The sequence below is a fragment of the Oryctolagus cuniculus genome, chromosome 7 (assembly GCF_964237555.1).
Source record: "Oryctolagus cuniculus chromosome 7, mOryCun1.1, whole genome shotgun sequence".
Lineage (NCBI taxonomy): Eukaryota > Metazoa > Chordata > Mammalia > Lagomorpha > Leporidae > Oryctolagus > Oryctolagus cuniculus.
Window position 1 is genome coordinate 143205903 of NC_091438.1, and position 21899 is coordinate 143227801.

At 43.0% G+C, this 21899-nt stretch overlaps 1 protein-coding gene across 10 annotated transcripts in view; it reads right to left on the reverse strand.

The window, feature by feature from the left end:
* The window catches only part of MED18 (mediator complex subunit 18), a 186153-nt gene that overhangs the window by 32776 nt on the left and 131478 nt on the right, over window positions 1-21899 (reverse strand). For 4 of the 10 annotated variants that reach the window (XM_051858073.2, XM_051858074.2, XM_051858072.2 and 1 more), the window contains 5 exons: window positions 9938-9961; window positions 8864-9037; window positions 7081-7161; window positions 2765-2929; window positions 903-1298 (listed from right to left, as the gene is read on the reverse strand). In XM_051858073.2, the coding sequence (XP_051714033.1) occupies window positions 903-1298; window positions 2765-2929; window positions 7081-7161; window positions 8864-9037; window positions 9938-9961 (840 nt within the window). Of the gene's footprint in view, window positions 1-902; window positions 1299-2764; window positions 2930-6559; window positions 7162-8863; window positions 9038-9933; window positions 9962-21899 lie in introns of all 10 variants that reach the window. The other 6 variants (XM_051858075.2, XM_051858076.2, XM_017346543.3 and 3 more) reach the window with 4 other exon arrangements.

The following is a 21899-nucleotide window of genomic DNA, read 5'->3' on the forward strand; positions in this document are numbered from 1 at the left end:
GGCAATGGCGGCCGGCGCCACGGCTCACTAAGCTAATCCTCCGCCTTGCGGCGCCGGCACACGGGGTTCTAGTCCCGGTTGGGGTGCCGGATTCTGTCCCGGTTGCCCCTCTTCCAGGCTAGCTCTCTGCTGTGGCCAGGGAGTGCAGTGGAGGATGGCCCAAGTACTTGGGCCCTGCATGCCATGGGAGACCAGGATAAGTACCTGGCTCCTGCCATTGGATCAGCGTGGTGCGCGGGCCGCAGTGTGCCGGCCGCGGCGGCCATTGGAGGGTGAACCAACGGCAAAAGGAAGACCCTTTCTCTCTCTCTCTCTCTCTCACTGTCCACTCTGCCTGTCAAAAAAAAAAAGGGGGGGGGGCAATGGCAATTTAAAGTAGATTTTAACACATTATGTTCCATCATCCTATATATAGGATACCTATAAAGACTTAAATTGAGCAATAAATATACCACTATGGCAACTTTCAAAAAAACAAATGTTGTACCATTGAAATATCTGAAAACGGAAAACTTAGGACATAATGAGTTAAAAAAATTTGTCATTTGAAAAATTTGTCTTGCCACTCTTAAGAGGTGGCATTATTCTGATTCTTTTAGTTAGTAACTTCACGCTGATTAAATCTGCTATAATCTTTACATATCCAATCCCCCAACTATATGTAAGTGCTTTAGAAACACCATTTTAGGAAAATAGACATTAACCACCTCAAACCTAAACTTAGTTTTAGTTATGGCTATCTGCCTGATTATCAAGACTCTTTATCCTACATGAGGAGATCCAAAGGGGCAAGATATGGAATACTCTCTCACAGACCATATCAATACTGTAACAGTTATCCAATAAAAACAACCACTCCAAATCAAACCAAACAAAAAACAAAAGTCTGAAGACTTACTTACCGATGACAGGGTTGCTATTTCTATGAGCTGGTTTAGGTGGAGGAACTGGAGGCTGCTTGGCAGGGACTGTATGCATAAAGCTTGGGGTAGTAGTAGTGTTAGTGCTGGCAGGAGCTGCACACGGAGTCCTGGGTGCCGGGGAAGGTGTAACGAAGGAGTTAGCAGTCTTTGCTAGATTTGTGGCAGCAGTGGTGGCACTAGGTGCTGTGTTGATGGAAGAGGTGGAAGCAGAAGAGATGGACCTCGTCATGCTGCCAGAAGAAGTGACATTCTTTGCTTGTCCTTCGTTTGCTTCATAAGAAGAGGATAAGGGTCTTTTCGGGGGAAGTAAAGGCTGTTTGGGTACATTCTCAGGAGCAGACTCTCCTTCAGAATTAGGCCGGCTTCCAGTTGAGCCTGTGTAAAACACATGTAAATTAAAAAGGAAGAGAAGATAACAAGAGGGACTGAGAAAGCCAACACATCCATGGAGTCATGGTCAATGTTATCAATTATATTTAGTTTGTAAATCAGTTTATAGGCTAACAGTTCTCAGTGTTTTTCTAACTTCAGCATTCTTAAGGAGAGGCTTGTCATGGTAATAATTCAACACAAAAGGGCCAGGCTACCGAAGGAGATGAATCAAAATTCCTTGGGTGGAGGCAGGTGATAAGACGCCTGGGTCCAGTCTTGGAGTACCTGGATTTTATTTCCTCCTCTGGTTCCTAACCCCAGCTTCTTGCTAATGCAGACTGTGAAAGTCAGCAGTGATGGTTCAAGTGACTGGGTTCCTGCCACCTATGCAGGGGACCTGGATGAGTTTCTGTATCCCAACTTTGGCTGGCTCTGTCCCAGTAACTGTGGGAATCTGGGGAGTGAAGCAGTGGATGGGAGTTCTTTCTCACTCTTTGCCTTTCATACAAATACACAAAAAATTTAAAAATAAAAAAATTCTTTGGGTAGAGGAAGAGCAAGTGTAACCTGAAAACCCCTACAAGAATCTGTTATTTAACATCATTTTCTCTCCATTAGATTCATAAATTTATGTTATATCATGAATGCAAGAATGACAGAGTGTGAACTTCCACTTAAAGCTGCAAGTAGTTAAGAAATTCTTAAATGAGAATGCAAAACTCTGTTTTTGTTTTTGTTTTTGTTTTTAAAGATTTATTTCACTGGGGCTGGTGCAATGGTATAGTAGGCTAAGCCTCTACCTGTGGTACTGGCATCCCATATGGGCACCAGTTCATGTCCTGGCTGCTCCTCTTCTGATCCAGCTCTCTGCAATGGTCTGGGGAATCAGAAGATGGTCCGAGTACATGGGAGACTCAGAAGAAGCTCCTGGCTCCTGGCTTCAGATCAGCCCAGCTCTAGCTGTTGCAGCCATCTGGGGAGTGAATCAGCAGATGGAAGACCTGTCTCTCTGTCTCTCTGTAACTCTACCTCTCAAATAAATAAATAAAATCTTTTTTAAAAAAAGATAATACTTAAAAAATTTATTTTACTTATTTGAAAGGCAAAGCTACAGAGAGAGAGGGAGACATAGAGAGAGAGAGAGAGTCTTCCATCCATTTGTTCACTTCCCAAATAGCTGCAATGGTGGAGCTGGACCAATCCAAATTCAGGGGCCAGGAGCTTCCTCTGGGTCTCCCACGCGGGTGCAGGGGCCCAAGCACTTGGTCCATCCTCCGCAGCCTTCCCAGGCCATAGCAAAGAGATGAATTGGAAGTAGAACAGCCAGGACTCAAACTGGTACTCATATGGGATGCTAGTGCTGCAGTCGGCGACTTCTGGGTTTGTTTATCCCTGTTCTCATGCAAACCCCTGAGATAAATAAGAATGATTGCTGTATGTCTCTTAAATTAAAAAATCCAGTTTCTTACCAAGTCGCTTCTTTGGGTCTTCTTCTGGAGTAGCTTTCCTAGGATTTGCTATGCTTGCTGGTTCTTCCTCTGTGTGGACTGGACTGGGAGATCTAACGCTCCCTACAGGGGTGGTGTGGCCATTCTTTAACACAGTGCAGCTTGACTTTCCTGGATCCTCAACACCTGTGAGGGGAAACAGGAAAAAGCAAAGTGATGGAACCAACGTTGTCACATAGGGAGAGGAGCCAGTGATTTCTTATCTTTCTTATCTCTTTGCCCCCTCATCCTGTTTTAGCTTCTTATTTAGATCTAGACTCTCTGATCTAAATAAATAATTCCTTTTTCCAATAAACATTTGATTGTCTATCATATGCCAAGTACCTTGCTTTGTGAATAAGGCAGATGAATAGGACAGCCTTGTTGCACATAAGACACTACAGTGCTAAATGTCAAGAGCTATAAAGAATGAAGTGCTATGGCTTGAATGGAGGAAAAAAAATCATTCTCCTGGGGATGGGAACAGTCAGGAAAGCTACACAGAGAGTGGTATCTGAACTGGGTCTTGAAGATGCAGTAGAGGCTGGCATACTGATGAAAGGCAATTTAGGAAGAAGAGGCAGCATGTCTAAAGGTGTGAAATCATTCACCTGTTAGGAGGGCCAGTGATTAGTTTGGCCTGGCAGGAGAATAGATACACATAAGAAATGGTTATGGGTGAGACTGGAAAAAAACAGCAAGATCCAGACCATGAAGGGTAAAAAATACCATGTAAAGAAGCCTGATTTGAATCTTGCACAAAACAAGAAGCCAAAGAATTAAGGGTAGTAGAGACATGATCTGAACCATCTTTTAGCAGATTAGCTCAGAAAGCTGTGAGAATGTGGTATAGAAAGGCAATGAGGAGCAGGCATTGTGGCACAGTAGGTGAAACCTCTGCCTGTGGCGCTGGCATCCTATATGGATATCAGTTCATGTCCTGGCTGGTATCCAGCTCTCCACTAATGGCCCGTGGAAGCAGTGGAAGATGGCCCAAGTGCTTGGGCCCCTGCACTCGCACGGAAGACCCGGAAGAAACTCCTAGCTCCTGGCTTTAGATTGGCCCAGCTCCGGCTATTGCGGCCAATTGGGGAATGAACCAGTGGATGGAACCCCTTTCTCTCTGTCTCTCCCCCTCTCTGTAACTCTGCCTCTCAAATAAATAAATAAAATGCAAAAAAAAAAAAGGCAATAAGCAGAACAGGACAATCAATAATTAGCTATCATTAGAAAGTAGATGAAAAATAGCAGAGAGGAACCAAGGGTAGCAAAGTGGACAGCAAGGGATGTAACTAATGGGTACTTTAGTGGTAAACATGATATACCTGCACATGATGATTTCCTACAGACTAAACTGCAGGGCAGAGGCTAAGTTGGAGGCTTTGGGATAAACCTTATTGCTTTAAAATCATAGGTGAGAATCCTTCATGGCGCAATTCAATGAACATTCTCAGTTTCCTAGACTCTTTTTAGAAGAGAGAGCTGCAAGCAGTGAGGTTAAAAATTAAAAACTCTTTTACCTTCTAGTGCCAGGGGTACTGCAACTAGCTGCTCCCTACATGGCATCCTCCTTTGCTTTCCTTAGTGAGACACTTTGGGTAATATCATTTTAGCATCTCCTGATTTAGCCCACTGAGTTCTCCTAGACCAGTCCCTTTCATCTGACCCATTACCCTTCTACTAGGAGATGTGACAGTGCCATTTTCATGCAATCCCAACAGAGGTGGAGTTTGGGCAAAAGTAGAAGGGTCTAAGGCAAATAAGCAGTAAGAAAAAGTACAATTCTAAAGCTAAAAGTAATCTGATAGCTACTTAAAAAAAAAAAATACGGGAAAAGAGCAAGCTTACAACTATGCAACAAGTATTAAGTTACTGCTTATGTTAATACAGCCTAGCTTTAACAAAAATAGAATTTTCTGGAATATGAAACAATAGTTTCAAAGCCAACAAAGACTTGACTTATAACAACCATACAGAAAACGTTTAAGAGACATTATTAATCAGTTTCTGCTCTGCAGAAACTAGTAAAATATATGCAAACACGATTAGTTATCTTTCAAGTTACTCAATCAGGGCTGTCTACACTTATGTATCATGCCATGTATTTAATGCAGAGTTTATGCAATGCTGACAGAGTACAGTAGTAGGATCAGGCGTTACAATCATTGAATGCTCCCCCAAAACTCAGTAATTAAATATTTTATAGTACAATCAAGTCAGAACCATAATCAAGCCAAAAGCCATCTCTGAGTATGAAGAGGACTGCAAGGCTCAAACACTGGTTTTGTTGTCAGTCAGTACGCAAGGCCCATCCCTATATTTATTTTCTTAATATGTCTTAAAAATTGACACATAGCTGGCGCAGTGGCTCAATAGGCTAATCCTCCACCTGTGGCGCCGGCACACCGGGTTCTAGTCCTGGTTGGGGCGCCGGATTCTGTCCTGATTGCTCCTCTTCCAGTCCAGCTCTGCTGTGGCCCGGGAGTGCAGTGGAGGATGGCCCAAGTCCTTGGGCCCTATGCCCGCATGGGAGACCAGGAGAAGCACTTGGCTCCTGGCTTCGGATCAGCGCGGTGCACCGGCTGCAGCGCCACTGGGGAGTGAACCAACGGACTTTTCTCTCTGTCTCTCTCACTATCCACTCTGTCCAAAAAAAGACACATAATAGCTGTACATATTTATGGGCCAAAATTGGCATTTTAATACATGTATGTAAGAATGTAATGATCAGTTCAGGGTAACTGGCCTATCACCCGGATACATATCATTTCATTGTGTTGGGACCATCCTCATTATCTCTTGGAACAGAATAAAGTTTAGATCAAGTCTCTGTTTGGCACAGTAGCATCTTGTCTACTGGCTGCGACTCGTTTATCATTTGGGACTTTGAGCTTGCAGGCTACAGAAACCATGGATTAGGAGTCAATAAAAAGCACAGAGCAAAAGAGACTGAAGGTGAAGAACAAGATAGAAATAACATATGGAGTTTGTGACAAATGAGCAAGAAAAGTGTGAAACAGGGCCGGCACTGCGGCTCACTAGGCTAATTCTCTGCTTGTGGTGCCGGCACCCGGGGTTCTAGTCCCGGTCGGGGCGCCGGATTCTTTCCCGGTTGCCCCTCTTCCAGGCCAGCTCTCTGCTGTGGCCAGGCAGTGCAGTGGAGGATGGCCCAAGTCCTTGGGCCCTGCACCCCATGGGAGACCAGGATAAGTACCTGGCTCCTGGCTCCTGCCATCGGATCAGTGCGGTCGCCGGCTGCAGCGCGCTGGCCGCAGCGGCCATTGGAGGGTGAACCAATGGCAAAAGGAAGACCTTTCTCTCTGTCTCTCTCTCTCACTGTCCACTCTGCCTGTTAAAAAAAAAAAAAAAAGAAAAAAAAGAAAAAAAAGAAAAGTGTGAAACAGGAGAAGGTATTGGGAAGGAAATGACTCTATTAAAAAGCAAGAGCCAAAAAGGTATTGTAATGGAAGCATTATAATTCTACTTATCTACCTAAATGCCTAGAAGATTTTGTGTCCTGCTATAAAAAGCAAATAGACATGAAAAGCAAAAGTTAACATGATTATAACTAATCACAGAAAATTCAGAAAAATAGTTAACCATCCTATTATTCCAACCTCCAAAAGTAACCAGCAGCAATAACATTTTCATATTGCTCCTTCAAGCTTGCTTTTTCTGGGTTAGTTTTCAGTTAGCTGAGATAATCATATACATATATATATAAGTAGGCAGTACATTACATAGCTTAGACCTCAAACAGGATAATACTCCAATTACCTGGTTTTTCTCCCATCCTCCAAAACATGGGATGTATTTTAAAAATTTCACCTTCAGATTTTATCTCACACAAAGAATGAAGAGAAATGAAATGCAATCAATATATGATACTATAATTTTATGTTTATAATAAACTGCTTCATGAAAGTCACATTGGAGAAAATCCTGGTATTTTTAACCAGCAATGAATGTTGAAATATCAAAACATGATCCTCATGACAATCAGATTAGTGTAGCAGTATAGGAATGGGGACAAATTTGGTCAAAAAAGGAAATGACATACAGTGCAGCAGCTGGTACAAACCTGAGGAAGTATAGGGAGAGAACTTTTGTCCCAAGAATCCTTCACCAAGCACTCAATCTCGCATTATAGCACGTAGCCAGACATTGGAAGGGTGAAAATTTCTTTTAAAGCCTCCTCCACCCCAACAATAGCAATAACGAAATAAAATCCAAACACTTAGACCCAGTCAAAGACGAAGTGCACAGAGACAGGCACATGCATTCATGTATAAACTCACCCTGCTCAGGGTCTTCCAACAGAACACCTCTTTTAACCAGCTCTTCTCTTGGTTTGCGCATAGATATTTTTCGCTCTAGAACTAACATTAAATTGGAAAACAGCACTTAAAAATGTGGCAGCTGAAGGCCAACATTACTCAGTATTTTAACACCATGAGTAGAAGAATAAAGTAGCTCAAATTTTTATTCTTAGGAATGAAAATACAGAGAAACTAAGATTTCCAAAAGGACTATCTTTACATAATTATAGCTTGATTGAAATTTCAATAATTACTCATGAAATTTGAGTTGTTGGGAAATGAGCAGAGTACAAAAAAAGAAGTACCTTAGATTTGCTACAGTTCAGAAACTCTACTCACTATTCAAGACACTTCAATCCCATCAAAATACTAATCTGAGAATGAGGCTATAAAATATAAGGCTCCGGTACGCCGGCTGCAGCGCGCCGGCCGCGGTGGCCATTGGAGGGTGAACCAACGGCAAAGGAAGACCTTTCTCTCTGTCTCTCTCTCTCACTGTCCACTCTGCCTGTCAAAAAAAAAAAAAAAAAAAAAGAATAAAAAAAATATAAGGCTCACTGGGGGCAAGTGCTGTGGCATAGCAGGTAAAGCTGCTGCCTGCAGTGCTGGCATCAGATATGGGCGCCGGATTGAATCCTGGCTGCTCCACTTCTGATCCAGCTCTCTACAATGGCCTGGGAAAGCAGTAGAGGATGGTCCAAGTCCTTGGGCCTCTGTGCCCATTGGGAAACCTGGGGGAAGCTCCTAGCTCCTGGCTTTGGATTGGCCCAGTTCTAGCCTTTGAGGCCATCTGGGGAGTGAACCAGAGGATGTAAAACCTCTTTCTCTTTCTACCTCTGTAACTCTGCCTTTCAAATAAAAAATAAGTAAATCTTTTATATATATATATGCATATATATATATATATATATATGGCTCACTGAATGATTACTTGGTGGTTCAATTCTAAAAGATTAAATTCTGGAGCATACACTGTGGTGTAGTGGGTAAAGCTACTACCTTTAGCACTGGCATCCCATATGGGTGATGGTTTGAGTCCCAGCTGCACTACTTCCAACCCAGCTCCCAGATAATGCGCCTGGGAAAGCAGCAGAAAATGGCCCAAGTTCTTGGGCCTTTGCACCCATATGGGAGACCAGATAAAGCTTCTGGCTCCTGGCTCTGGCCTGGCCTCATCCTACCAATTAGGCCATTTGGGGAATGAATCTGGTGAATCAGCAGATGGAAGATCTCTTTCTCTCTCTCTGCAACTCTTTCAAATAAATTAATTAACTTTACCAAGAAGATTAAATTCTCTCTTCAATATGGTTATAGAAGTTTGGGAAAAGAATGAAAAAATTAGGTACTTCTGGGGCCGGCGCCGTGGCTCACTTGGTTAATCCTCTGCCTGTGGCGCCGGCATCCCATATTGGGGCTGGGTTCTAGTCCTGGTTGCTCCTCTTCCATTCCAGCTCTCTGCTGTGGCCCAGGAAGGCAGTGGAGGATGGCCCAAGTGCTTGGGCCCCTGCACCCATGTGGGAGACCAGGAGGAAGCAAGCACCTGGCTTCAGATCGGCGCAGCACGCCGGCCGTGGCAGCCATTTGGGGGGTGAACCAATGGAAGGAAGACCTTTCTGTCTCTCTCTCTCTCTCTCTCTCTCTCTCTCTCTCTCTCTAACTCTGCCTGTTTAATTAAAAACAAACAAACAAACAAAAAAAACAAAAGGTACTTCTAAAATGTGTAACTCTTTAACCAAGAACCTATATTTAAATATTAGCTCACCTTCTGATGTCTCTTTGAATTTATCACTACTTTTTTTTTTCCTCCATTTCCAGGGCTTGAAAATCTTGCCAAAGCCTGAGAACTTGCTCTTCCTTTTGGTGGGAGGAGTTGTGTCTCCAGCTTCCACACTGTCCATGATCATGCCTGGATCTGCAGTGGGCTGGCCTGCTTCTTCTGTTACATGGAGAGAGCAGAGAGAGAAGACAGAAACCAATTTATCATTTCAGCGTAACCTCCGCTGGGCCCTTCCCCTCTCTTCCTGTGATAGTTGGAAAGGGTCAGAGCAATGAGAATCATGCAGACAGTCAGACTCCATCATGTGGACATCAAACATCAAAATCCATAACAAATAATCACCAGGAGTGAAGAGGAACCATATCAAGCTGACATCATTTTAAGACAAAAACTCAGTGAAATGATCAGAACCAGTTCAACATCTTTTAAAGGCACACACACACAAAATGTGGATGTCTTCCTAATATGCATGAGATTTCCCATCACTAAAGCAGGGGATTCTATCACTAGTGAGTGAGTCATTATTCTCTGCTAAACACCGTTCTCCATGCCTTTTTTAGGGTATAAACAGTTCAGGTTTAAATAGCTCAATTATGAAATAAATAAATAAATAGTTCAAGTATAAACAGTAAAAGTGCTAACACCGTACTTGTATCTGTTTATCAGTTTATTTTCTCCCTTCACAAAAAGGACCCTAGGAAGTTCTGGAGCACTAGAAAGTGTTGAAGTGGGGGACGGGGGCACTAGAAATTATTCTTTAAAATGGAGGAAACTTTTTGGGGTATAGTGGAGGTGAAATTCCAGTTTGCCTACTGTTCTAGGGACAATCCTGAAATTAAGAATTTGACAAAAAACATAACTGACATGATACATGTGCCAGATTGAAATGAAAGGTCAGGAGGCCCTCACAATGGTCACACATGCAGCGTTAGTTAGTTTTAATGTCAGAGAAAGGAGCAGCCAAGGCAAGCCAAGAATAATAATACAAAAAAAGCAGGAAGACAACAACAACAACAAAAAGCAGGAAAGCAACATAACACATCTTTGCACTCCACCTACTGTCCCAGGGTTCTCTGGAGGTGTCTAGAGGGGAAGAAAAAAAGAGTTATGTGGAACAGCCATCCTAGAATTAAAGCGGCACGTCTACTTGCAGAAATTCTTCAAGGAACATGTACTGTAATTCACATCAGAAGCAAATAATGGCATTAGGGAAGGGGATCAAAAGGTGTGTAACAAGGGCGGGCGTTGTGGCTACGTGGGTTAAACCACTGCTTGCAACACCAGCGTTCTGTCTCAGAGCACCACTCGGAGTTCTGGCTGCTCTGCTTCTGATACAGCTTCCTGGGAAAGCTGGGAAAGCAATGGAAAATGCCCCAAGTACTTGGACCCCCGGCACTCAGGCTCCAGCACTTGAGCTGGCTCAGCCCTGGCCATTGTGGCTATCTAACGAGTCAATCAGTGAATATAAGATTCTTTCTCTCTTTCTTGCTATTGAGGAATCAACAAGTGGATGGAAGAGTCTCTCTCTCACTAATTTCTTTTGGGGCAGCATTGTGACACATCACATCCTATGTGGGAGAGCCTGGTTTGATTCACACCTACACTGCGCTTCCAATCAAGTTTCCAGCTAATGCATTTGGGAGACAGTGATTGATGGTCTAGGTACTTGAGTTTCTGCCATGCATGTGGACACCTGGATGGAGTTCCTGTTTCCTGGTTTTGGCCTGGCCCGGTCCTGGTTGTTGCAGCTGTTTGGGGAGTAAACTAGTGATGAAAGATAGCTCTGTCTTCCCCTCTCTATCACTCTGCCTTTCAAATCAATCTTTAAAACCTTTTAATATTATAGATATGCTTTCATAGGGAAAATACACAAAGAACAAGCACTATATATATGTGTGTGTGTGTGTATATATATTTTACATTTTATTTATTTGAAAGACAGAGTTGCAGAGAGAGGGAGACACAAGGGAGAGATCTTTTATCAGCTGGTTCATTCTTCAAATGGCTGTGATGGCGGGGCTGTGCCAGGAGTCTGGGGCTTCTTCTGGGTCTCCCATGTGGGTGCAGGGGCCCAAGCACTTGGGTCATCTTCTGCTGCTTTCCCAGGCATATTAGCAGGAAGCTGGACTGAAAATGAAGCAGCTGGATCTTGAACTTACGCCCATGTGGGATGCCAGCGTTGCAAGCAGCAGCTTAACCTGTTATGCCACAGGCCTTCTTTTAAAGAAACAGTTGCCAAACTCAATCCTTTTCCAGTTGACATACGGAAGTCCTAAACTTTCCTAGGAAATCCATTGAAAAGTGTCATACTTACACAACTGTAATTATTAGAATAACTGCAGTGATTAGTGCTGATGGCCCAGAAGACTCTGGCAAAATAAGGTCCTGGTTACTAAAGTGACAGATTGCGTTGACTGAAGACAGTAATTCTTCTCTTCTTAGTTTGCATGCTTCATTCCAGGGCATGTTAGTCTTTAATTCTTTATATGAAATACACTAGATGGGGCCGGTGCTGTGGTGTAGTGGGTAAAAGCCGCCGCCTGCAGTGCTGGCATCCCACATGGGTGCCGGTTCAAGTCCTGGGTGCTCTATTTCCGATCCAGCTCTCTGCTATGGCCTAGGAAAGCAGTAGAAGATGGTCCAAGTCCTTGGGCCCCTGCACCCATGTGGGAGACCTGGAAGAGGCTCCTGGATCCTGGCTTCGGATTGGTGCAACTCTGGCTGTTGCGGCAAGTTGGGGAGTAAACCAGCAGATGGAGGACCTCTCTCTCTCTCTCTCCTCTCTCCTTTTCTCTCTGTGTAACTCTGACTTTCAAATAAATAAATCTTTAAAAAAAAAAAAAGAAAGAAAGAAAGAAAAACACTAGAATGTGACTATTACACTGGACCATATTTTTATTTTTATTTATTTATTTTTTTAAATTTATTTATTTTTTTGACAGGCAGAGTGGACAGTGAGAGAGAGAGACAGAGAGAAAGGTCTTCCTTTGCCGTTGGTTCACCCTCCAATGGCCGCCGCGGCCGGCGCGCTACGGCCGGCGCACCGCGCTGATCCGATGGCAGGAGCCAGGAGCCAGGTGCTTTTCCTGGTCTCCCATGGGGTGCAGGGCCCAAGCACCTGGGCCATCCTCCACTGCACTCCCTGGCCACAGCAGAGAGCTGGCCTGGAAGAGGGGCAACCGGGACAGAATCCGGCACCCCAACCGGGACTAGAACCTGGTGTGCCGGCGCCGCTAGGCGGAGGATTAGCCTAGAGAGCCGCGGCGTCGGCCCATATTTTTATTTTTTAAAGATTTTTTTTTTTTTTTTTTTTTGACAGGCAGAGTGCACCGTGAGAGAGAGACAGAGAGAAAGGTCTTCCTTTTGCTGTTGGTTCACCCTCCAATGGCTGCCACGGCCGGTGCATCACGCTGATCTGAAGCCAGGAGCCAGGTGCTTTTCCTGGTCTCCCATGCGGGTGCAGGGCCCAATAAAGATTTTTTTTTAAAGAGATCTTCTATTTGCTGGCTTACTCCCCAAATAGCCAAAACAGCAGGGGCTGGGCCAGGCTGAAGCCAAGAGCCTAGAACTCTTATCTGGGTCTCCCACATGGATGCCAGGGACTCAAGTACTTGGGCCATTTTACACTGCTTTCACAAGCACATTAGCAGGGAGCTGGATCAGAAGTAGAGCAGCCATGACTTGAACTGGTGCTCTGATAAGGGATGCTAGCATGCCACAATGCCTGGCCCTTGGGCCATATTTTTTAAAATTCTTTTTTTTTTTTTTTTTTTTTTTTTTTGACAGGCAGAGTGGACAGTGAGAGAGACAGAGAGGAAGGTCTTCCTTTGCCATTGGTTCACCCTCCAATGGCTGGCGCGGGCGGCACACTGCGGCCGCATATTTTTAAAAATTCTGACAACAATTTCCCCCTCACTAGTACCACGGTATGGATCCAAGGAGCAACACTGGGTGAACACATGGCATTGCTTTTAAGAGTTTGTGCTTTGGGGCCCCCACTGTGACACAGTAGGTTAATCCTCTGCCTGCAGTGCCAGCATCCCATGTGGGCGCCGGTTCTAGTCCTGGCTGCTCCTCTTCCAATCCAGCTCTCTGCTGTGGCCTGCGAAAGCAGCAGAGGATGGCCCAAGTGCTAGGGCCCCTGCACCCACATGGGAAACCGAGAAGAAGCTCCTGGTTCCTGGCTTTGGATTGGCACAGCTCCGGCTGTTGTGGCCATCTGGGGAGTGAACCAGCGAATGGAAGACCTTTTTCTCTGTCTCTCCCTCTCACTGTCTGTAACTCTATCTCTAAAATAAATAATTAAAAAATCTTAAAAAAAAAAAAAAGCTTGTGCTTTAATTAAACAGTATCCTCTCAATTATTAATGTCAATGAGAAACAAAGGCACTTCAGAATATTCATAACATAATATTTAACATGCTAATGACAAGGCTTTCAAAGACCTAGACAGCCTCAGAAATGGAGCTATGTAACAGAAATTGTACTTTCTCGATAGCCTTACTTGAGAAGCTAGAAGGGAGTGAAATTTTAAATCTCCTGCTAACCCATCCAGTGAGTATTCTAAGACACACAGGAAAATGCCTATGTGGTTAGAAGTAGTAGGTAAAGTAATATCTACAAAAAAATTTACTGACTGACAAAGTTAAAGTTATATTAGTGCAATGTGATATTTTTACAAAGAAAAATGGCCCCAAAGCTTTAGAAACAGATGCATAGAGAAGTTTCTATCTGTAAAGTCCTTTGAGAGACTCAGCCACACTAGCTTTCTTCTACAGTATGTGATGACTTTCTAAAGTAGGCCTGAGCTCATCTCAATTCTAACACATTGAGCAATAGATTTACATGTTACCTTTCTCTTATAGATTCAAAATGGCCACAAAAATGATGTTTTTCAATTATACTTATGTATGCCAGTACATGAACTCAAAACAAATTCAATTTCTCTTAGAAAGTACAGTGTGTATGGGGCAGGTGTTTGGTGCAATGGTTAAGATGCTGCTTGGGGCTCATGCATCCTATATCGGACCAGTTGCTGGCTCTGCTTCTGTTCTGAGATTCCTCTTACTGGGCAGCTGGGGAAGCAGCAGGTGATGGCTCAAACAGTTGAGTTCTTGCCAACTATGTGGGAGACCCAGATGAAGATCCTTGCTTTGGTCTTGCCCAGCCCTAGCTGTTGCAGTCATTCAGGGAGTGAACCAGCAAATGGATTATCTCTCTCTTTTTCTCCCTCTTTCTCTGCCTTCCAAATACAAATAAGTAAATAAAAAGGTTTTCAAAAATTCACATGTATAGATGCATTTATAATCAAATCTATTGCTAAGAACAGTCCTCCTCTTCTTTATACAAAGTCACTGAATAAAAAAGCAAAGAGAGCAGCAATTTTTTTCTTTGCTTTTCTATGCAAGTATGCTTAATTTTCATGTTTACGAAACTTTTAAGAGACTGATATTCCTCTTGCGTTTTGCAGTGGGGTTCAGGCACACCCAGCCCTGCCCTAGTGATTATCCCAAAGTCATTCATTCGTATTCTTACATTTCCCCCTCTTCCCTCTCCATACACAGTATTACCTTACTGGCTATCAAATCTGTTCAAATACTTGGAATCAGCTCAACTACCTTTTCAAATAGAGTCTCCAGGATGTGGAACCCTGGAATCTGTTTTTAAAAATCTCTTCAGGTGATTCTTACAGCCAACTAGGGTTGTTAAACTCAATTCTAGATTATTACCTGGAAATGTCACCCATGTTAAAATAGATAGAAGCAAACATTCTCTTTAGAAAAAATAAACTACAAAACTATGGCATTATTCTAGTGCTTCCTACTCAATAAGGTATTCCTACAGAGGAACTGTGAGGTCCTCCCTGTGTTCCTTAGCCTTAAATTAAAAAGCAACAACAACAAAAGTTTACAGTTCCATCTTTCCAGATTTATAATATATTGTGTTGCATGGGCAGTTGAAAAGCAGCGTATTGTGCAACTGCTGTGTGTGGTATTCTAAATATGCCAATTAGGTCAAGTTGACTACTGTGTCATATAAAACATTTATATTCTTACTGATTTGTTGTCTGTATGTTTTATCAGCTGCTGAGAAAGGTATGTTAACATCCCAACTATGGAAGTAGATATCTTTCATTAGATTTTGCTTTGAAGCTGTTATTAGACATACACAAACTCAGAATGACTGTGTCATCCTCTTGAGTGGACCCTTTTATGATAATGAAATTCCTTCTAATGTTTCAGAAACACTTTGGCGGCTTCTTCTGGGTCTCCCACATGGGTGCAGGGGCCCAAGGACTTGGGCCATCTTCTACTGCTTTCCCAGGCCATAGCAGAGAGCTGGATTGGAAGAGGAGCATCTGGGACTAGAACAGGCACCCATATTGGATGCCGGTGCTTCAGGACAGGGATTTAACCTGCTGAGTCACAGCGCTGGCCACCACTTACTATAATCTACGTTAATAATTTCCCTCAAGACCACAAAAATCTTACATTTTAAATTCATCTTCTTTGTTGTTGTCATATATTCACTCCTACAAATATATAACAATAAACCACAGAAAATATTACTGCTGTTTTAACAAACAATATTCTTTTACATTTCCCATGTAATTTGCTTTTCAGGTCCTCCTTTATTCTTCCTACAATTCTATGCAACTATTTAAGGTCATTTAATTTTCTCATTTTTGAAGAATATTTTTACAAGGTACATTATTTTCAATTAGAAGCTGGGTTTTTGGTTTGTTTGATTTTGGCATTTTCTATTTATTTATTTTAAAGATTTATTTTGTTTATTTGAGAGGTAGAGTTTTAGACAGAGAGAGATAGACAAAGAGAAAGGTCTTTCATCTGCTGGTTCACTTCCCAAGTGGCTGCAACGGCCAGAGCTGGGCCAATCTGAAGCCAGGAGCCAGGAGCCTCTTCCTGGTCTCCCATGTGGGTGCAGGGGCCCACGCACTTGGCCACCCTCCACTACCTTCCCAAGTCATCAGTAGAGAGCTGGCTATGAAGAGAACCAGCTGGGACATGAACTGGCACCCACATGGGATCCCGCAGGCAGAGGCCCAGCCCACTACACCACAGTGCCAGCCCCCACAATGATTTAGGCCATTGTTATATATTACTTTTACATCTGATTACTGATTCTTCTTTTTTAACTTATTAAGTCATAGCTTGTATTGGAGTCTTTCTTTAAAACTTTGCACAGTATTTCTTCAAATCCTGTTTCAAGTTCAGACAGATTCTTCTTGCTGCTGATAATATATAAAGAGAGATGGGACTCCAAAGTCTTAATCTAGGCACTCTGGTGGAGGCTAGTCTGGGAGTGCTCTGGAAACTCAACTTCCAGCCGCTCAAGAGCAACACCTGTACCTGATTGAAATAAAGTGATAAAGACCCACTCACTGCTTGCTTAGGTGCCTGTTTAAAGGAATAAATTGTAAATAAAGGGAGCATTCTTATGTATGGATGAAGATATAAGAAAAAGGTCCTAAAGGAGGATATAGATTAATGATTCTCTGTGAAAAGGGTAAATTAACTTCCTTTCCCCTCAAACTCATTATGAAGACACTAGAAGAAAATCATAAAAACTCGATTTCATCCAACATATGAAGGATGGAATCTTCAAGGAATTATGTGATAATGAAAAGGAAGTGTTTCCTACCTAAGTCCAAGAAGATTTTCAAAAAGGAAAATTGACCAACACAAAGTAGGAGATTAATGATAAACTCCTTACATTTTCTCAGAAGTGTGCCTACCAGGCGTGGGGAACCATTTTTCTGCCACAGATTGTTTGGAGATATATATTCTTTTTTTTTTTTGACAGGCAGAGTAGATAGTGAGAGAGACAGACAGAGAGAAAGGTCTTCCTTTTGCCATTGGTTCACCCTCCAATGGCCGCCACGGCCGGCGCGCTGCGGCCAGCGCACCACGCTGATCCGAAGGCAGGAGCCAGGTGCTTCTCCTGGTCTCCCATGGGGTGCAGGGCCCAAGCACTTGGGCCATCCTCCACTGCACTCCCTGGCCACAGCAGAGAGCTGGTCTGGAAGAGGGGCAACCGGGACAGAATCCAGTGGCCCGACCGGGACTAGAACCCGGTGTGCCGGCGCCGCTAGGCAGAGGATTAGCCTATTGAGGCACAGTGCTGGCCTGTTTGGATATTTTCAACATCATTTGTGGGCTATACAAAATTATCAACAAAAAATTAAGCCTACTTGGAGTCCCATCTATAGCTGCCTTGGCAGAACAAGAGCAAATGATTACAGAGGCCTTCCATGGCCCATGGGTCAGACACTCCCTACCCCTGCCAAATCAAACTGTGGGGAGTCTATGAAATGGGAATTAGTCTTTTATTATAAAATTCTATTTTGACATATATTCCTTTTATTTATTTATTTATTTATTTATTATTTGACAGGTAGAGTTATAGACAGTGAGAGACAGAGAGAGAAAGGTCTTCCTTCCGTCGGTTCACCCCCCTAAATGGCTGCTATGGCCAGCGCTATGCCGATCCGAAGCCAGGAGCTAGGTGCTTTTTCCTGGTTTCCCATGCAGGTGTAGGGCCCAAGCACTTGGGCCATTCTCCACTGCCCTCCCGGGCCACAGCAGAGAGCTGGACTGGAAGAGGAGCAACCGGGACTAGAACCCGGCGCCCATATGGGATGCCGGCACCACAGGAGGAGGATTATCCAAGTGAGCCACGGCACCAGCCCCATATATTCCTTTTTTTAATTTTCATTTTTATTCAAAAGGTAGAGAAACAGAGATGTAGAAATTTTCTGGCTGGCGCCGCCGCTCACTAGGCTAATCCTCCACTTGTGGTGCCGGCACCCCAGGTTCTAGTCCCGGTCGGGGCGCCGGATTCTGTCCCGGTTGCCCCTCTTCCAGGCCAGCTCTCTGCTGTGGCCAGGGAGTGCAGTGGAGGATGGCCCAAGTCCTTGGGCCCTGCACCCCATGGGAGACCAGGAAAAGCACCTGGCTCCTGGCTCCTGCCATCGGATCAGCGCGGTGCAACAGCCGCAGCGCACCAGCTGCGGCGGCCATTGGAGGGTGAACCAACGGCAAAGGAAGACCTTTCTCTCTGTCTCTCTCTCTCACTGTCCACTCTGCCTGTCAAAAAAAAAAAAAAAAAAAAAAAAGATTCCATCTGCTGGCTCAATACCCAAATTCCTGCAATAGCAGGTTGGAGCCAGGAATGTAGAACTCAATCTAGGTCTCCAATGTGTGGCAGGGACCTAAGTACTTGAGTCATCATCTGCTGCCTCCTAGAGTGTGCATAAGCAGGAAGCTGGGGTCAGAGCAGAAATGAGGCTCAAACCCAGGCACTCTTCTATGGGATGCAGCTGTCAAGTGGTGCCTTATCACCTGTGCCAAACACCTGCCTTTAGACATACATTATTTTCTAATTAGGTATTATTTATAACTAGAATGGTGACCAGGGCCATGTGCATGTTTCTTAAAATATTAATTATAATTTTGCATTCAGCCTAGTGGTGAAAGATGCCATTTGGGACACCTGAATCCCATGTCAGAATGCTTGAGTTATGGCCCCACTCATGATTCTACCTTCCTACCAGTGCATCCCTTGGGAGGCAGCAGGTGATAGTTCAGGTTCTTGGGTCCCTGTCACCCACGTGGGAGACAGATTGAGTTCTGGCTCCTGGCTCCAGATTGGCCCAGCCTCAGCTGTTGCAGGCATTTGGGGAGTGAACCAGCAGGTATAAGATCTATCTCTGTGGGTCTCCCTGTCTTCTGACTTCCAAATAAAAATAAATTTACTAAAATTTTTGAAATAATATAATTATACCTCAAATTTATTCAATACTTATTAAAAAAGAGCTGAGAAAGATAAGCTTGAAATAGTTCATAAACAAATTTGTACCTTGACTTTAGTTCACAATATCTCTGATTTCATAACCAGTTCCCTCCTATTCCAATTTGACAGAAGAAATACAGGATTCAAGTCACATTTAGATATTTCACTGTTTCTGTTTAAACTAGTTTTTAAATTAGTTATGGAATATAAAAGGGTCTTAGGGCTTTTTTCTTTTTCTTTCTTTCTTTCTTTTTTTTTTTTTTTTTTTTTTTAGTTATTTGAGATAGACAGTGAGAGAGAGAGACACAGAGAGAAAGGTCTTCCTTCCATTGGTTCACCCCCCAAATGGCCACTCCGGCCGGAGCTACGCCGATCCGAAGCCAAGAGCCAGGTGCTTCCTCCTGGTCTCCCACAAGGGTGCAGGGGCCCAAGCACTTGGGCTATCCTCCACTGCCTTCCCGGGCCACAGCAGAGAGATGGACTGGAAGAGGAGCAACCGGGACTAGAACCTGGTGCCCATATGGGATGCTGGCGTCACAGGCAGAGTAAAACCAATTGAGCCACGGCGCTGGCCCAGGGCTGTTTTCTATTAGTGCCAAGAAAAGGTAGCTTCCCTTTGTTTGTCAGAAATAGGGTACAGGATGCTGGTTATAGTTTTTTTTATTTTTTTTATTTTTTTTTATTTTTTTTATTTTTTTTGACAGGCAGAGTGGACAGTGAGAGAGAGAGACAGAGAGAAAGATCTTCCTTTGCCGTTGGTTCACCCTCCAATGGCTGCCGCGGCCGGCGCGCTGCGGCCGGCGCACCGCGCTGATCCGATGGCAGGAGCCAGGAGCCAGGTGCTTTTCCTGGTCTCCCATGGGGTGCAGGGCCCAAGCACCTGGGCCATCCTCCACTGCACTCCCTGGCCACAGCAGAGGGCTGGCCTGGAAGAGGGGCAACCGGGACAGAATCCGGCGCCCCGACCGGGACTAGAACCCGGTGTGCCGGCGCCGCTAGGCGGAGGATTAGCCTATTGAGCCGCGGCGCCGGCTTGGTTATAGTTTTTATAACTATGTGTTCCAAAGAAAACATCTCTTTCTTTGAGTCATGCAGGTGAAGGTCACTAGGAAAGCATGTCACAGAGTTGTGAGGCTTGGTGTTTTTTGGAGGGGGTGGAGGTTGGGAAAGGAAGATAACTAACCAAATTATAGTTTGGTGTTTCCTGTTTGAGTATTACCCTGAAATAGGCCCTGGTATTTAAACTACTTACTCCCTCATTCCAGGTTGTAGCAACTCACATTTCATAGGTTTGTTTCTTATGTATTCCGCAGAGTTCTAGTAGTAGTTTCTTCATCCACCATATTTTTCCTGGTCAACATTTACTTAAAGTTTTTAAGTTCAAGTTCAATTGTTCTACACAAATTTCAGGGTGATTTTTAAAACGAATGTTTAATATAATTTTTAAAACAACCCTTAACACTCTTCAACTTCAAATAAAGTATTTATTAGTGATTTATTATAGAAACATATTAAACATAATTTGATGGAGATCAGGGCTAGCACAAGATTAGTATGCTCTAGGTCAAAGATTGTGTTCATTTTAGAATCAGATTGAAAATCAATTCTTAACCATATATGTTGGATGGTAAGGCACAGCACAGGTGATCAATTAGAGTCCACAGAACATTTAGTTTTCAACACAGCCTTCATTATCCTCTCCCCTTCACTAGACCTGAGTGACAAAATTATTAGGTTTGTATGAATTTTATGTCTATCTTTTATATTTTATCAGCTTTTAAAAGAGGCTTAGATTTATACTGTACAAAGTTATTCCATTTTACTCACAAAATTTTTATAAGGCAAGTTATTAGTGGGAAATTAAATTATATACTTTTGTTCAACAAGATACATACTTCAGTATCAAGACATACCATGTATCTTTATAACTTGACAGTTTGGGCCTGTTTAATATATTTTATGCCCATCTTTCTAGAAACAGAGCTTGCTGTAAACAGTACTTTCATAGCATCAGACCTCTGTAAATGGAGAACACTGATTTATGGTATTTACACTACTGTACTTAATCATCTTTGCCCTTCTAAAAGAGGATTACCACTGGATTTAAAGGACTGCTTCAGAAACTGCAACAAAATTTCAGAAAGTAAAATCTGCCACTAATGAACAAAGTAGGCTTTGTCTAAAGGTCCATAACTTCCAGTGGAAATCTTGCATAGCTCTGACCCTCAGGTATTAGAAAGAACTGGGCAAAGCATTAAAGAGAAGATAGAGAGAAGGAAGGGAGGTCTCTCTTTATCCTCCACCTCTGGAAAAATTAAGGTTTTCTACTATGACCCCATCAAGAAGAGATGCTGCTTTTATCCCTGGCAACTTGAAAAGCACAATTTTACTGTAATTCTGGGTTGAGGGTAAATTTTAATAGTGACTAGCCAGAATATCAGCTATTTTTTCTTTAAAAAAAAACAAAAAACAAAAAAAACTCTTGTAGTTTCCAAAGTTTACCTCTAAGTAGAAAGAAGAAATACACGGTTGTGACAACAGAGTATCCAAAAAACCCATGGGAGCAGAGAGAAGGGTCAACTATTTTTAGTCAATATTCCAAATTTGGTCATAACAGATAATCTTTTAATAAGGTCATGAGAGACCCCCTACACTGTCACCTCCTCTTGAATTCTGGATTACAGGAGGAAGGAATTGTTTCCTTTCTCAGAAGAAAGCATTTATTGATAGACCCAGGTAAGTACGAAAAATGTCTCTGGGGAGGGCGGGAATGAGGGGAAGAAATACTACATTCCTAAAAGCTGTACATATGAAATTTGTATTCATTAATAAAAACCTTCAAAAAAAAATGTCTCTGATCATTCTGACAGTTAAATACTACTAAATATTTTTCTACAAAGTTCCATGAAGTTTATTTTTAATTTGCCTATCTATATGTATCCCTCTTTATTGCTGCTATGTGGCTACAGTAAATTTGATTGATTTGGCAATTCCTTAGGACTGTGCCTCTGAACAATTTTTCCTACCACTTTCTCCCAAATTATCCCAATAATCAAGAGGATAATCCATAACTATAAATTTCAGAGCAAAATGAATAAAATGGTGATGGAAAATGAATGTAGGAGGGGAAAAATTATCTTTTAAAGTAATATATTCCTATGTAAAACCAAAGTAGGGGGTAGGTGAAAAGGATAAGTTAGTGAAACTGA